This window comes from Phyllopteryx taeniolatus, chromosome 7 (genome assembly GCF_024500385.1).
Source record: "Phyllopteryx taeniolatus isolate TA_2022b chromosome 7, UOR_Ptae_1.2, whole genome shotgun sequence".
In the NCBI taxonomy this organism is placed as follows: domain Eukaryota; kingdom Metazoa; phylum Chordata; class Actinopteri; order Syngnathiformes; family Syngnathidae; genus Phyllopteryx; species Phyllopteryx taeniolatus.
This window is the reverse complement of record NC_084508.1, coordinates 31,180,964-31,197,757: the sequence shown is the minus strand read 5'-3', so window position 1 is coordinate 31,197,757 and position 16,794 is coordinate 31,180,964. Positions and strand designations below refer to the sequence as shown.

The 16,794-nt window shown below is 40.5% G+C and overlaps 1 protein-coding gene and 1 long non-coding RNA gene across 6 annotated transcripts in view; one reads left to right on the top strand and one right to left on the bottom strand.

The window, feature by feature from the left end:
* exoc2 (exocyst complex component 2) overlaps window positions 1-16,794 on the top strand; it is a 130,993-nt gene that overhangs the window by 50,759 nt on the left and 63,440 nt on the right. For all 4 annotated transcript variants that reach the window (XM_061778378.1, XM_061778377.1, XM_061778379.1 and 1 more), the window contains one exon: window positions 8,379-8,459. In XM_061778378.1, the coding sequence (XP_061634362.1) occupies window positions 8,379-8,459 (81 nt within the window). The remainder of the gene's footprint in view (window positions 1-8,378; window positions 8,460-16,794) is intronic.
* LOC133480421 (uncharacterized) lies at window positions 7,432-9,079 on the bottom strand. 2 transcript variants are annotated; one of them, XR_009789258.1, is made up of 3 exons: window positions 8,981-9,079; window positions 8,807-8,916; window positions 7,432-7,528 (listed from the first exon to the last, which is right to left on the bottom strand). It is a non-coding gene; the product is annotated as an uncharacterized LOC133480421 (long non-coding RNA). The 2 variants fall into 2 exon arrangements; XR_009789259.1 differs by lacking the exon at window positions 7,432-7,528 and having other exon boundaries at window positions 8,640-8,916.

Genomic DNA, 16,794 nt, shown 5'->3' with positions numbered 1-16,794 from the left:
AAAACCAAGGGTGAGGAGATTACCCACTATGACCCAACTCATTCAGGAGGTCTTCGCTGGAAACAGAGCAGATTCTGAAAGACTGCTTTAGAAGAACAGAATGGGATTTACTGCAGGGGTCTCACTGTGGGATCATGGAGGAGGTGGCGGACTGTCCTACTGACTACATTAACTTTAGTATGGATGTTATTGCTCCTATTGGAAATGTATGCACCTTTGCAAATAACTACCCCGAGATCACAAGTGACATGAAGAGTATTCTGAACCAGAAGAAGGCCTTAAATGATGGTAATCTCCTGAAGCTTAAGTGTGTGCAAAAGGAACTAGAGTGCAGCTCAGGGTAGCAAAGGAGAAGTACAGAAGGAAGTTGAAGCAGAAGTTGCAGAACAACAGCATGAATCATAATAATGTTTTTCTGTCCAGTTTTGATACATTGTATTACGTACTGTCAGCTTTACTTGCGTGCCCCCCGTTTTACTACGGCCGACTGTGTTTCTCATCTCCATTGTGACTTCCATAGCAAATGTTTTCACAATTTAAGCATCTGATCGGGCATCCACGGCAATCATGGTCTGTCACGTCTGCCTGTCCGTCCCCCCGCCTTATCTCATGACCATCCCGTTTTGTCCATGGTGGCCTGAAACAGGGCTGCCATGGCCGCCGGGAACATAGTGTAAACGTTGCCTTAGCTTGTCATTCGTACATTTTGATTGTTTACTCTTTTCTTCCCCTGTAGCCACTCAGTTACTTCCTTGGGCTATTTATATGCACACTTTCTAGCTCTGTCATTATTATTATTGCTTTCCGTGTATTTGTGCCCCATTTGGGAGAAAGGCAATGTTTTCAATAGTTAGGGGCTGTATCCAAATAAACACAGCTGTGCAATACAATGTAAGACAGAATATTAGGATTGATGAAGCTGATAACAGACCCAATACGACCAGTGGGAACAATGCACAGTCATTCTTACATTTTGACTGAGCGTGCCTACTGTGTGCCCACTGCTTAAAAGGGAAATGTAGTTTGCACGGCTGGAGGAAGGAGTGTACTATGAATAGACTAGACCTGTGGCCAACACAGCCTAACTGATGCATAGTGACCCTAGTGGCACAATATTGTTTATTATATTGGCAAAGCTGGAATTGAAGCTGTGTTCATATGGCTACTAATTTGACCTTTATCGTTTATCTCCTTGACTGTTCTGAGAAATAGAGGCGCTATTTATTGGCCAGAAATGTTTTATGAATTCAACGGGGATTCCATCCGGGCCAGGAGCTTGTCCCGATTGCACATTTTTTAATGTGTTATATCTGTGATGGTTAAAGGAACATCAAGGCTGTCTTTAATTTGTGTATTTAATTGAGGAATTTTTAGATCCTTAATAAAAGTTTCAATTTATTTTTGTGTCTCGGTTGTTCGAAGATACCTATAAGCTGCTATAATAATTGTAAAAAAAATAATTTATTTCTTGCGGTGACTGTACAGTTGCCGTTTGAATCTTGAATGGCTGTAATTAATGACTTTCTTTATTGCACTGAAGTTGGTTCGCAAGGAATGTTCCTGATTTATTACTGTACTCAAAGTTAGTGTTTAACTGTTGTAGAAAATCAGTTATTTTTGATAAGATAACGTGTAATTGATGTTTTTCCTTTTGAAGTTGGTTTCTAAGCGTAACTGTCGGATTAATTGCATATTCTTCTGTGAGGTGTTTAATTTTTTTTCCTGAATTCCATTTTCCAATTTTTTTTCATTCATTTATTTTTTTTATACGAAGAGTATGATATGATTCGACCTCTCAATACAGCTTTCCCGGTTTCCCACAACAGAGTTGGGGATATGATTGGGGAGTCGTTGAATTTCAAAAACTCATCCCATTCCTTCCTCACGAAAGAATCAAAATCCGGGTCCTTCGATAGGGACGTGTTGAAGTGCCATGTTGGTGGGGGTCCCAAACTTGATTCAACTTTTAGATTGAGATAAATTGGTGCAAGGTCGCTGATGATAATTGGATGTATTTTGGGGGTAATTCTTCTACTATCCTATTTATTGTAAAAAGTAGTCTTTAATGGACTAGTATTGAGAGTCCTCTTTGTCTACACTTGTAAAAGGCCGAGATAACCTGAGTGAAATTAGAGTCAATGAGGCATTTTTCTTCTGACTCGGTAAGGTGCGTTTCTTGTAATAGGAGTAGGTCTGTTTTAAATTTAGTGGTATAATCCATAATCTTACTTCTCTTTGCCTGTGATCGAATGCCAAGTGTGACATATAATGGGTGCGTCTGTCATAATTTTAAATAGATTTGATACGATGCATTCTTTGTTGTTGTTTTTTTGACAGATTTCGGGAGATTGTTTGGTATTGTGTTGACAAAAGTTATTTAGAGAGGGTGATAAGATGCTATATGTAAGTACTGCAAAGTCAGCGTACATAGAAGGGTAACAAACAAACACTGAACATAGAGAAAACAAACAGTGCTTCCTATGTTCGAAAGGAAGCACCTTTTTATCTCTTTTTGACCATATGATGCATTCCACAAAGGTTAAGGAAAGGTGGTATAAAGGTGAAAATACTGTCGCCGGTTAGAAAATGTGACTTCCTGGAGAATCCCTGTCACGTGATAAAAAACGAAGGCGCTGATTGGCCGAAGACTAGATCTGTGTATCGCCGATCGATTGCTATGCCTTACAGTTCCCTGATGTCTGTCAGCTAATTTGAAATTGAATTTGTCGAACTGAATCTGAAATGGGCGGCACGGTGGACAACTGGTTAGAGCATCAGCCTCACAGTTCTGAGAACCCGGTTTCAATCCCCGGCCCCGACTGTGTGGAGTTTGCATGTTCTCCCCGTGCCTGCGTTGGTTTTCTTCGGGAACTCCGGTTTCCTCCCCCATCCCAAAAACATGCATAAATTGGAGACTCTAAATTGCCCGTAGGTGTGACTGTGAGTGCGAATGGTTGTTTGTTTGTATGTGCCCTGCGATTGGCTGGCAACCAGTTCAGGGTGTACCCCGCCTCCTGCCCGATGACAGCTGGGATAGGCTCCAGCACGCCCGCGACCCTAGTGAGGAGAAGCAGCTCAAAAAATGGATGGATGGATGGATGGATGGATGAATCTGAAATGATCAATGTGAATGTGAAAATATATAATTAGAATTTTCATTGTGGATAAAAATTCTTACATTCACTTTCAGGTTTATTGGACTTCAGTTAATACAAATTCAAATCATGTTTTTCAAATTCAGTTTGTAAATTCAAATTAAATTCCTGGTGGCACGTATTTTAGCCCATAGCGAATGTTCAGCCATCAGTTTGTGACTGCAAGCTTTAGCGCACTTTGGTTTTGCAGCAGGATGACAATCCAAAACACAAACACGCAAAGCACTGAAGTCACTGTTTCAAAACGGCATTTTAAGTTAACTTGGGTTATATTTGTCTGATATTTACATTTGTTTGTTGATCTTCAACAATAAAGTGGGGAATCTATGCAAAAATATAAGAATTTGAGGAGGGGCCAATACTTGTTCACGGCACTGTATTTTCCCTGCTAACATTTTGGTGTTAGTGGGTGTACAATTGCTAACTGAATTGCTCTTCAGTTAACACAAAAGTACATGATACTGTCATTGCAAGTGTGTTATTACTGTGCTGTTGTGGTTGCTTAGCTTCTGTTAACATTTGAAGTTGAAGTCAGGCAGATTTTGGGCCTTGAAGTAACATATATGTAATCAGGTTACATGGTCTTAGAGACTTGGTCTGAAGAATGAATCCTCCAATAAGGTAATAAGAAATTTAGTTTTTAAGACCACCATTGTAGTGGCTAGTGAATATTTTCTTCATCCTTACCAGTATTGACGTCAGAAAATCTTTTGACTAGTTTTCTTTTATTATGAAAAAGAGCAAAGGAATTGTCTATGAAGCTAAATATTTTGGTTGATGCCAGTAGGACATGTTCTGAAATAAAGAAATGCTGTATCCCCCTCAATGCCGAGTGGTGAAAGAGAGGGAAGGTTTGGGACATTGTGACTGTAGGATCACGCAAACCTCAATTTCACATGGGGCCACACCTCTGAGACAGAGCTGCTCTGGCTGAATGACTGACTGATAGTCTGTCCAGCTTTGTTGTTTGTGAAATGTTGAAATTTGAGATTTTGCATTGTTGTGTCAAAAGGAAGTCTCCAAGCGATGCAGGAAACAGAACAGTGACCGTGTTCCAAAAATGTCCGATTCCCAGGGCCAGTTCCCTGAGCCTCAGCCCCGACAGGAGTCAAAACATCTCCAGCTTTAGAAACCAGGGACACTGTGTTTTTATTCATATTCGTTTTTGTCCTCAATAGTTCCAGGAAGTGAAGCAGGAGCTGGAGCTCTTCCTCAAGTTGTGGCTGACTTTGTTATCCAGAGCTTGACCTCATGTTTAGGTTAGATGTAACGTCATCAGCCTTTTAGTGTCACACAGGCAGAGGACACACAGCTGGCAATAGGGCAAAAGGAGACTGTGTAGATATAAGGCAGACATGCTCTCTTTTCATGTATGTGTTTGGTATTCTTCCTGTGTGTTCTGTCTTATTCTCTCCCGTGTACACACTATGTGCGAAAGTGTTGGAATACTGGGCCATTTTATTATATCTACAAGAACTGACAATGGAATTTTGGATTTGGCCTCCCCTGAGCAGCTGTCAGATTTTTTGGGGGCATACTTATCACACTTAAATGTCACCAAACCAATCGTAAATCTCATCAAGACAACCCAATTAAATATACTGTTTTATCATTATGTTTTTATTTATTAAGGGGGTGGATCCAAACTCATCTTTCCCTATTTGAAAAAGTACCGTAATTTCTCGCGTATAATGCGCACCCATGCATAATATTTAACCCTCAAAGTTGACCTCAAAATTCTGGAAAACCCTTCTACCTATGTGTAATGCATTTTTACAATGTATGATTTTGCTTCTTCCCATATGATCAAAACTTTAAGTATTATCTGTATTATGTTGGTTTTTTTCAAATAACTTAAGCACTTTATTGGAACAGAAAATAGTTTATTTTTATTTACTTTCTCTTATTAAATTCCCAGCCCTACTTTTATTTATTAAATGAGAAAACACAGTTGTGCTCATGTTTCATTACCCAGGCAGAATTTGTCAGATGGGTAAAATTCTTTAAAGAAAACATGAAGGGCCAGGCGAAAGACACACAATTTTACATTAATGGGATTCAAATTAAATTGTCAAGCGTTTCAGAAAAGCATTATCATTAAACAAAACCATAAAGAAATTAATGATGGTTGTCGTTCAGTCATATTTAAAAAATAAAATAAAATAATAATTCACAAATTTTGCCAGGGTATGTAACTTTATGACCACAACTGTACATATATGCAGTCATACGTACCCCTGTCATATTGGAATGAAAGTGTAGGCTATACCTTTTTCATAACCTATCAGGTGGCGGTGGCATATTAGAATGAAAGTGTACTACACCTTTCTCATAACCTCTAGTTGGCGGTGGCATATTGGAATGAAAGTGTACAGCTTTTTCATAACCTTTAGAATGTAGCATACATTTATAAAAAAAAAAAATCCAATTTTCTCTTATACTTATGTATAAAGCGCACTATTGACTTTTGACAATTTTTTGGGGGGGAAAAATGTGCATTATACACAAGAAATTACGGTAAGTGTTCCTCGGGGGTGGTCAACAATAGGGTGTTGTTGTTGTTGCCCAGTGTGGTTGGTGAAACAACCGTCCTACATACCAATCAGTCGTTCACTCGTCGTCTTTTGACAATACAGCTCGTTAAGGTCACACTTCCCGTTGAATGAGGCAAGCTCTCCCCCAAAGTTCGCCTGCAGGGTTTTCTGATAGACAGCAGAATTAATTGTTCCATTACTCACAGCAAGTTGTCCTGATCCTGAAACCATCAGTTCCACCACCATTTTTACTTTAACTGTTGCGACATGATGTTTATTTTATCAACTGTGTTATTTTTACACCAGATGTGACAGGCCGCACACCTTGTAAAAAGTTTAACTTTTGGTTCAACAGTCCACAGAATATTTTTTCAAAATCATAAGGATCATCAAGATGTTTCTTGGGATATGTGAGACGAGCCTTGGAACTGTCTTGTGGATGCCATTTTTGCCCGGTGTCTTTCTTATAGTTGAGTCATCGACACTGGCCTTAACTCAAGCCTGCAGTTCTTTAGATGTCCTTCTCGCTTCTCTAATTTTGTACGCTTGGTAATTTTTGGATCGCGACCCCTTCTCGGAAGGTTCACCACTGTTTCCAGTGGTCTCAGTTTGTGTATAATGGCTCTGACCGTGGTTCACTGGAGTCCCAAAGCCTGGGAAATGGCTTTGTAATTTTTTTCCTAATGGATAGATTTCAATCACTTTGTTTCTCATTTGTTAGGGTTGGCGGGAATTTCTTTGGATCGGGTCAAGATGCTTTTTATATCTTGTTACCTACTTCACATTGTCTAAGTTATTTCTTGATTCAACAAATCATATTTGGCGGTTATGAGGTCTGGGTGTGACTAGAGAAATTGAACAGTTTTTTCACCGTTAACTCATGATTTAACATGGGGGGGGGCAATTGCTTTTTTACATAGGTTTAGATATTTGCCATTAATAGATAAAATAATGGCCGGCACGGTACCCGACTGGTTAGCACATCTGCCTACAGTTCTGGTGACCGGGGTTCAATCCCCAGCCCCACTTGTGTGGTGTTCGCATGTTCTCCCTGTGCCTGCGTGTTTTTTCTCCGGGCACTCCCACATTCCAAAAATATGCGTGGCAGGTTGATTGAAGACTCTTAAATTGACAGTAGGAGTGATAGTGTGCACGAATGGTTGTTTGTTTCTATGTGCCCTACGACTGGCTGGCGACCAGTTTAGGGCTTACCCCGCCTCCTGCCCGAGGATAGCTGGGATAGGCTCCAGCAGACCGTGACCCTAGTGAGGATAAGGGGTAAAGAAAATGGATGGATGGAAATAAAATCATTATGTAGAAACTGCACTTTGTATTTGCCAGGGTTGTCTTTTTGTAATATTGAAATTGGCTTGATGAACTGACACATTTCAGTGTGCTAAATATGCAAAAAAACATATCCAACCATGCCTTGGTTGAACATTGTTCAAAATACAGTGCTTAGTAAATTTTATACCACCACCCAATTCATGTTGAACAGCAATGGTAACGACCAAAATTCTGTGTTAATATCGGTTAATACAATAGTACAGCATATGGTTCATGATTTGGAGCAGTTTTGCAATAGTTTTGTCCTTGTCATATACGCTATTTATATCTGCCTCTTTTGTCCCAATTTGTTTTGGTAACTTTTGTGAGGCAGGGGGCCTCGTAGACAAGTGAGGGGTGCATGAAAGGGCCACAAACATCCATACTGATTTAAAAATTCCACTTCAGTCTCTGCCTTGAGGCTTCTGTCAGAATGGATTTATTTATTTGAAGAGCTCTGCCCCGTCTCTTTGCTGTCTTCTCGCTCTGCTGTCTCCAAGCTTTGGTAACAGTCTGTATTGTAGTGGAAGGGAAGAAAGGGAGAGAGAAAGAGGAATGAGTGGATGGTTCCCCCCCATGTTTCTGTCTTTTAACCCCATTTTTGAAATTATTGCATATTTGAATCGCTTCACAAGTATGTAGAAGGTCTCCTTCCCCAACTCTCCACCCCTTTGTCAATAAACCCACAGAGCAGCTCTCAGCACCCAGCGGCCCACTGCTGCACACCATTTATTTATTCACTGGGTGAGCCATACCATTCACTTGCCCTCTTTCTGTTTGATCCCCCCATTCCCCCTTTTCAAATTCCCTCCCTCATAAGAGGACTCCATACTAAATGATTCCTACTGTATAAGCCATCTGAGAATTTCTTATTCCCTTGACCTCCCTGACAAGTCTTTTTAGGAATCAATGCCTCCTATTTTTCCCAAATGTTATTTCTCACAAAGTACCGGTAGTTGAAACATTTCAGTTTTTCGTTATCTGTCAAAGGATTTTACATGTCTAAAGAGCACAAAACTCTGGATTTGGTTAGATGACTTGCTCTCGTAAAGTCAGCACAGGGGAAAGGTTATACCTACGTAGTAACATACACAGAGGGGTCCAGTTTTTTCATAATCAACTAAGTAGAAATCGTGTGACTTTATCTGCCATCAGCACTTTGCTTGGGCATTTTTATTGTTAAATATTTAATTTTCCTGAAGCAATATTTTTTTTTGCACTGACTTGTAATTGTGTAATTTCTTTTCCCTTTCAAATGTTATATTTTTACTGGATTAATTCCATTTGTCCTTTTAAAACCCATTATTATTGTCATTCCATTTGTCCTTTTAAAACCCATTATTATTGTCATTATGTGTTCCAGCGATCCATCAGAGGCAGGATTCAGACGGTGCTGAAAGAGTCGAGGAATCAATGACCCAACGCTTGGAAGTCATCCTCAACAGTAGGCATTTTTTCATTTACAGTTACACATTCTAGTGTATCTTCCATTGGAGTAATATACAGTGGGGCAAAAAAGTATTTAGTCAGCTACTAATTGTGCAAGTTCTCCCACTTAAAAAGATGAGGCCTGTAATTCTCATCATAGGTATACCTCACCTATGAGACAAAATGAGAAATAAAATCCAGAAAATCACATTCTTATTTTTAAAGAATTTCTTCGCAGATTATGGTGGAAAACAAGTATTTGGTCAATAACAAAAGTTCATCTCAATACTTTGTTATATACCCTTTGTTGGCAATGACAGAGGTAAAACATTTTTTGTATATCTTCACAAGGTTTTTACACACTGTTGCTGGTATTTTGACCCATTCCTCCATGCAGTTCTTGTCCGCTTTTGGGTCGCCCCAGGCGCCTCGGGAGGGACATCTCGTTCCCGGATGTGTTCAAGAGTGTTCATCTGCAAGGCGAGTTGGTGGGAGTTTAGCACAGGATTTTTATTACATAGACAAAATCACACTTACAGAAGCTTCTGGTCTCGTATGCCGGTCACCACTTGGAGTGGATCTTGCAGTTCAAGCCCTTAGCTACGTCTCTCTCTCACTTATATAGGGAAAGTTCCCGCCTCTGTTGCGTAATTACAACTTTGTTGTTTTCACCTTTGTTGCATGACCACGACTTTGTTGTTTTCGTCTGTTACATGACCACAACTTTGTTGTTTTCGCCTTTGTTGCAACAGGTTTCATAAGCTTGCATTTGTTGCAACAGGTTTCATAAACTTGCATTTGAGGCCTTAAAATTTTAAGTTTTTTGTAGGTAAATGAGAGACAGGTAATTCGGTTACAAAGATAACATCACATTTGTATATGATAAAATTAGAATATATGATATTGCCCCAAAAACGCAGAGTTTTGTAGGTCCCTCTCTTGACGTGACTTAAGTCACGTCACTTGACCTTAACAAAGTACTTGGGAAAACACTAAGGCAGCTGAATACATAAAAGAATGTAGCTTGCAAGCAGGTATTAAAATTCATCAAATCAAAATAGAATACGGGAACAAAATAAGTATATGAAATTTTAACATTCTCCTCGAGAGCAGTGATGTTTTTGGGCTGTCGTAACACAGACTTTCAACTCCCTCCAAAGATTTTCTATGGGGTTGAGATCTGGAGACTGGCTAGGCCACTCCAGGACCTTGAAATGCTTCTTACGAAGCCACTCCTTCGTTGCCCGGGCGGTGTGTTTGGGATCATTGTCATGCTGAAAGACCCAGTCACGTTTCATCTTCAATGCCCTTGAAGGAGGTTTTCAATCAAAATCTCACGATACATGGCGCCATTCATTCCTTTACATGGACATTCGTTCTGGTCCCTCTGCAGAAAAACAGCCCCAAAAGCATGATGTTTCCACCCCCATACTTCACAGTAGGTATGGTGTTCTTTGGATGCAACTCAGCATTCTTTCTCTTCCAAACACAAGTTGAGTTTTTAGTTCTATTTTTGTTTCATCATTTTTAATTTTGTATTTTGCTCAGGCTTTCTGTTCAAACGATGGTTTTTACTTTTGAAATAAAAAAACTGTCTGTAGCACCGCTGTGTCTTGCTGTGAATCTTTTTATGCCAGCCTTCCTCCAAAGTTACGCCTGGCATCCGCGCTTAGCCTAGCAACAGTAGTTAGCATCATAAGCAACGCTCACAGCGCCCCCTCCCGCTAGCTTCCAGCTATCGAGCAAAGGGGCTAAACTATTGCGTCTACCCGCGATCGATTGCTTTTATTAATTTAAAAGCTCCTGTTTTCGCTCCTTTTTCGAAACACCACCGCTAAGATTGTGCTTTTAAAGCTATGTGACTTTTTTTTTGTCCTGTTCGTCTGTTAGGTCAAGCAGAATGGAAGACCTGTATCCCTTTTATGCCAGAACAGTTGTACTGTGTCACAGTGGAGTTTTTAAGCTTCCGCTGTGGTTTCTTAGTATTATAATTGAAGTTTATTGAGAATCAGAGTTATCAGTCGAACAGAACAAAATTTCTAGAGGGAGTGAGAAAAGAAGACAACAAAATACAAAGCACGAACTGTAAACAAGATGAGGAAAGTAAATCATTATACAGACTATTTCCAAAAAAATGTGAATATCATGTAAAAGTTTATTTATTTCCATAATTCGAATTAATGTATTCCACGCCGAGAATCCCTGTCGTGTGCTTGAAGGGAGCTCTGAGCTAGAGTGTTAGCTCTTTGTGTGGGTTAGAGCATGCGGTGTCCATGACGGTCATCATATTTGCTTTGTGTGGAAGATTCCACGCGGCGTCATCGTGAGGTCACCACTTTGATTTTCTTCTTCGTGGCTGTGAATCGTTGTGCATGCTTGATTGCAGTCCTCGGGCGCCACCAAAAGGATGTTTGTGTAACTACGTAACCTGCAGACCCATCCAAGAGCCGTTAGCCACCTAACCGCTAGTAAACTACTAATGAACACGTGCTCAGGCTTTCTGTTCAAACGATGGTTTTTACTTTTGAAATAAAAAAACTGTCTGTAGCACCGCTGTGTCTTGCTGTGAATCTTTTTATGCCAGCCTTCCTCCAAAGTTACGCCTGGCATCCGCGCTTAGCCTAGCAACAGTAGTTAGCATCATAAGCAACGCTCACAGCGCCCCCTCCCGCTAGCTTCCAGCTATCGAGCAAAGGGGCTAAACTATTGCGTCTACCCGCGATCGATTGCTTTTATTAATTTAAAAGCTCCTGTTTTCGCTCCTTTTTCGAAACACCACCGCTAAGATTGTGCTTTTAAAGCTATGTGACTTTTTTTTTGTCCTGTTCGGCTGTTAGGTCAAGCAGAATGGAAAATCTGTATCCCTTTTATGCCGGAAGAGTTTTACTGTGTCACAGTGGAGTTTTTAAGCTTCCGCTGTGGTATTATAATTGAGGTTTATTGAGAATCAGACTTGATCAGTCGAACAGAACAAAGTTTCTAGAAGGGAGAGAAACAAAGACAAAAGACAAAGCACTAATTGTAAACAGGATGAGAGAAGTAAGTCATTACATTATCTACAACAATGAAACATTAAATATGAGTGTTGCACGGGGCTGTAGTGCTACACCCTGTGAGGGAAGGACAGGACAAGGGCAGGAGAAGAAGCATGCAGGACAAGGGTCGTGAACCCGGCTGTACAACTGAAGTGTGGTGGGGTTAACTATGTAAATTATAAAAGTCTACAGAACGAGAGTATAAGTGAGGGCATACACAAGCCATTTGGATATTCATGAGTTATTTGTAGCAATAAGTGCGTGGCCCCACACCCAGTGAAAAAGTCCTATGGGTGTGTGCCTGCGGACACATGCAAGTGAATTGACACCGTTTTACACCGAGGACCCCCGACAACTGGCCACCCAGTGGGGGCCTCATATGTTCATACTAATTCTACCTTTATTGTTTATCTTCTTGACTGTTCTGAAAAATAGAGGTGATAGTTTTGGCCAAAAATGTTTAATGAATTCAGGCGCCCGTCCCGATTGCATATTTTTTAATGCATTATGTAAGTCTGTGATGGTTAAAGGAACATCAAGGATGTCTTTAATTTGTGTATTTAATTGAGGGACGCTTAGATCCTTAATAAAAGTCATAAATGTCTTTTAATCTGCTCCTTGGGGTCTTCCGGAGCATTTTCTGGAATGCCGGAGAAAAGGAGATTGTCGCGCATGCTTCTTGATTGAATGTCCAACGTAGTTTCTTTCATGAGTTTATATTCCAGTCTAAATTTGTAATTCTGCTGACATTGACATCACGTTTGATCGAAGCGCAGTATTATCTCATCTTAGTACGTTCACTTGTTGTTGCGTGAATTCCAAGCTCTTTCTGAGTTCGGCGATCTCCTGGCGAAGCAAATCAAGTGCAATTGACAATTTCTTGTCGAATGAAAGGCGGACACTCGTCTGTATCTCTGTTGAATCAAGTAAATCCTCTGTTGAAGTGGAAGAATCAGCTTTTTTTCCTCTTCAGCGACAGCTCAACACGATGGGGGACACGTCTGGCACTGCAGGATTTGAGTCCCTTGTGGCGTAGTGTGTTACTGAAGGTAGCCTTTGTTAATTTGGGCCCAGCTCTCTGCAGGTCATTAACTAGATCCCCCCCTGTGGTTCTGGAATTTTTGCTCACCGTTTTTGTAATCATTTTGACCCCACAGGGTGAGATTTTACATGGAGCCACAGATGAGGGAGATTATCAGTGGTCTTGAATGTCTTCCATTTTCTAATAATTGCTGCCCCAGTTGATTTCTTCACACCAAGCTGCTTACCTATTGCAGATTCAGTCTTCCCAGCCTGGTGGAGGTCTACAATTTTGTTTCTGGTGTCCTTTGACAGCTCTTTGGTCTTGGCCACAGTGGAGTTTGGAGTGTGACTGTTTGAGGTTGTGGACAGGTGTTTTTTATACTTACAACTGGTTCAATCAGGTTCCATTAATACAGGTAACGAGTGGAGGACAGAGGAGCCTCTTAAAGAAGAAGTTACAGGTCTGTGAGAGCCAGAACTCTTGTTTGTAGGTGACCAAATACTTATTTCCACCATAAATTGCTAATAAATTATTTAAAAATCAGACAATGTGATTTTCTGGATATTTTCCCCCCCTCATTTTGTCTCTCATAGGTGAGGTATACCTATGACGAAAATTACAGCCTCTTTGATCTTTTTAAGAGGGAGAATTTGCACAATTGGTGGCTGACAAAAAAATTTAAAACGCGATTTCATTGATCTTCTAAACAAAGTGCAATGTTTGAATGCTGACATGTTCTTTCCTCAATGGACCTATCCCAACAGTTCGTCAAAGAGATGAACGTTTCATCAAGCTTTTGCCGCTAAATAGGTGGCTGAAAGAAGTGTGTAATGCTCTATCCGTGAGCTTTATTGAGAATTTCAACATTTTTATGGAATGGCGACATCTTTTCAAGGTCGCTGGTCTCTGTCTAAACAAAGAAGGTGCCACATTACAAGCTGCAAATATGTTTTACTATGTGCGGCATTCAAAGTCGCAAAAAGAAAACTTGGGACTGAATAGCGCACTTCAAAAGATAAGGCCTGCTGAAGGTCAGGTGATCATCAAAACTATCGGAGGAGGAAAGGCCTGCTAAAGTTTAGGAGCCGCATAAGGATGCATCATCATCAAAACAATCAGAGGATATAAACTAAGACGAGACAGAAGGAATCACAGATAAGAAAGCATTTGAAGTCTCCGACACCTCTCCACCCCCTATTGGAGGAAGGCCGAACGCAACACTCTTTCTAAATGGTATATTGGATGTCACGGACAGGATGAAGACCGTTATTGGAATTCGTCCTCTCATCCCACCTAACCTGAAACCAACATCCACTCCTCACATTCCATTTCGCCTGAACCCAACATCAATTAAGATGCGAAGGGCCCCTTTTCCACCCATGAAGAATTGGAACTGCGAATCAGATTGATATGTGCTGAGTTGTGGCTGCATATAAAATATAAACAACATTCCTCTCCAGATTAAGTCAGACCCCTGTGGACATCAGGCATTTTTCATCCCTGTAAATACAAGGGACACAAAGTTGGTTAAAGAAATTTGGCACAAAGAAAGTACACCTACAAGCTTATCCATCCATCCATCCATTTTCTGAGCCGCTTCTCCTCACTCGGGTCGCGGGCGTGCTGGAGCCTATCCCAGCTGTCATCAGGCAGGAGGCGGGGTACACCCTGAACTGGTTGCCAGCCAATCGCAGGGCACATCAAAACAAACAACCATTCGCACTCACAGTCATGCCTACGGGCAATTTAGAGTCTCCAATTAATGCATGTTTTTGGGATGTGGGAGGAAACCGGAGTGCCCGGAGAAAACCCACGCAGGCACGGGGAGAACATGCAAACTCCACACAGGCGGGGCCGGGGATTGAACCCGGGTCCTCAGAACTGTGAGGCTGACGCTCTAACCAGTCGGCCACCGTGCCGCCCCTACAAGCTTAGTGAATATAAAATGTGAACCGAACAAACCATTGCCTCCAGTTATCTCTGCAAGACTAGCTCTATTCAAGATCAGGTCACTGGGTAACAAATCAGTGTTGATTAATGACATCATTACGACCTATGATCTAGATTTTTTACTACAAAATGAAACAAGGTCAACTGAAAGCATCTGTAATACCATTCTAAATGAGGCAACCTCAGCAAATTCTAATTTTATGAACAATTTTATGAAAGGTGGAAATGCTGCTATTTTTCAACCATTATTTCAATGTAAAGAAATTATATTGGGTGATTTTAGCTATTATGGAGGAATTTTCTGATCTGCTGTCAGTGATCTGTACTGACGACAAATATTCCGTCATAACGAGGGACTTTAACATTCATGTTGACAAAAATTCCAAAGAACTCGCTGCTATACTGGACATATTTTACAACATGTAAAGAGTCCAACCGACACTCAAGGTCACATCTTACACATGGTAATCTCTAAAGATGTTGAACCTCTATCAGTTGACATTAAGGACTTTGATATTTCAGATCATTTTTGTGTTTTCTTTTAATTACAGATTTTCCCCAAAATTCAGGAAAACACTGTTGTCACATTCAGGAAAGGTGTCAGTTCTGCTCTTGTTGGATCTCAGTGCGGCTTTTGATACAGTAGATCATATCATACTGCTGAACAGGTTGGAAACATGGGTAGGACTAAATAGAACAGTCCCTAAATGGTTCAGGTACTACCTGGAGAAAATGAGTTATTTCGTAACCATTGGAAATGTTCAATCTCATCGAATTCTTGGCCCCCTCTGTTCAGCCTGTATATGCTACCCTTGCGTCAAATTCTTCAGAACCTCAATATTGACTATCATAGCTGTACAGATAACACACAGTTATATCTAGCAGTCTTTCCAGATGACTACAGTTCAATTGAGGTGTTGTGTCACTATCTAAAACATAACTGGATGAGCCAAAACTTTCTTCAATTAAACCACAACAAAACCGATATAATTGGTTTTGTCAGTAAAGAAAAGAGGATTGCTGTTAGTAAATACCTGGAGTCACTCTCTTTAAAGACCACAGACCAAGTCCGCCACCTTGGTGTGTTGATGGATTCTGACCTATTACTGTCAATCACTAAAATCGCCTTTACCAGCTGAAGAACAGAATGAGGGCGTGCATGTGCCAAGCAGACTAGGACAAGCTCATCCATGTGTTTATCTCAAGAAAGCTTGAATATTGTAATTGTCTTCTGACTGGACTCCCCCCAAAGCCCATTAAACAGCTGCGGCTCATTCAGAATGCTGCAGGTCCGGTTATGACCAGAACAAAGAGATCAGAACATATTACTCCAGTACTAAAGTCTCTAAACTGGCTCCCAGTCAGCTTCAGAATACACTTTAAAGTTCTGCTACTGGTCTATAAATCACCAGAGGTGGGCGGGAACGTGCTACATTTACTCTGTTACATTTACTCAAGTAATATTTTGTATAAATTGTACTTGTCAGAGTAGCTTTGATGAAGCATATTTTTTACTTTTACTCAAGTATTTATATTAATAACGGTACTTTTACTTTGTTACAATGATCTACATGCCACTCACTACATAAAATTTATCAATAATTGCGTACGCAATCTATTTTTAGACTTTCGTTTTTGACTTCCGCATCGTCCGTCATTGCTCCAATCCACCGTGATTACCACAGTGAAGTTTGACTCAAGTTCACCAATCAAATGACACAAAATTACATGTTTGTGCACAAAGTCTTCTATTGGGGTTCGCGGGCCAGTCAAAGTGAGTTGTGACAGCCACGCACGACCCGTGTTTACATTACAGACTACGAAAAAACCAGCAGCGTAGTTTAGTCAGTACCCAAACTTGGATATTTCAGCCCGCTTCTAATTTGAGAAAACACCTTGCGGTAAGTTGCAGATGTTTTGGCTGTGCATATGGTAACATTAGCACTATTTCATGCTAATGTTACTGTAAAATCTGCATCTTGGCACATTCTCTCTCTCTCACTCTCTTTCTCTCACTCACTCACACTCTCTCTCTCTCGCACACTTTAACAATAATTATGGTTAGCAAACAGCTTCTTCAGTCAGTCATTTTAGTGAATAAAGTAAATAATGTTTCTGTAAAGCTCTGTGCATGTGTTGTTGGTTTGAGGCACTTAAAAATTTAAATGCTGGCAGTTGTGTATGTACTTCCGTTAAACATGAGTTTGAATGTGATCTGTTACTTAATCTGAACACAGCCACATCCCCATTATCAGAGGGAGTCCATCCTTGCGCAACATGATTTATTTTCATTTATTTTATTTAAACTTTATTTAACCAGGTAAAAGACCGGTGAAAGCAGA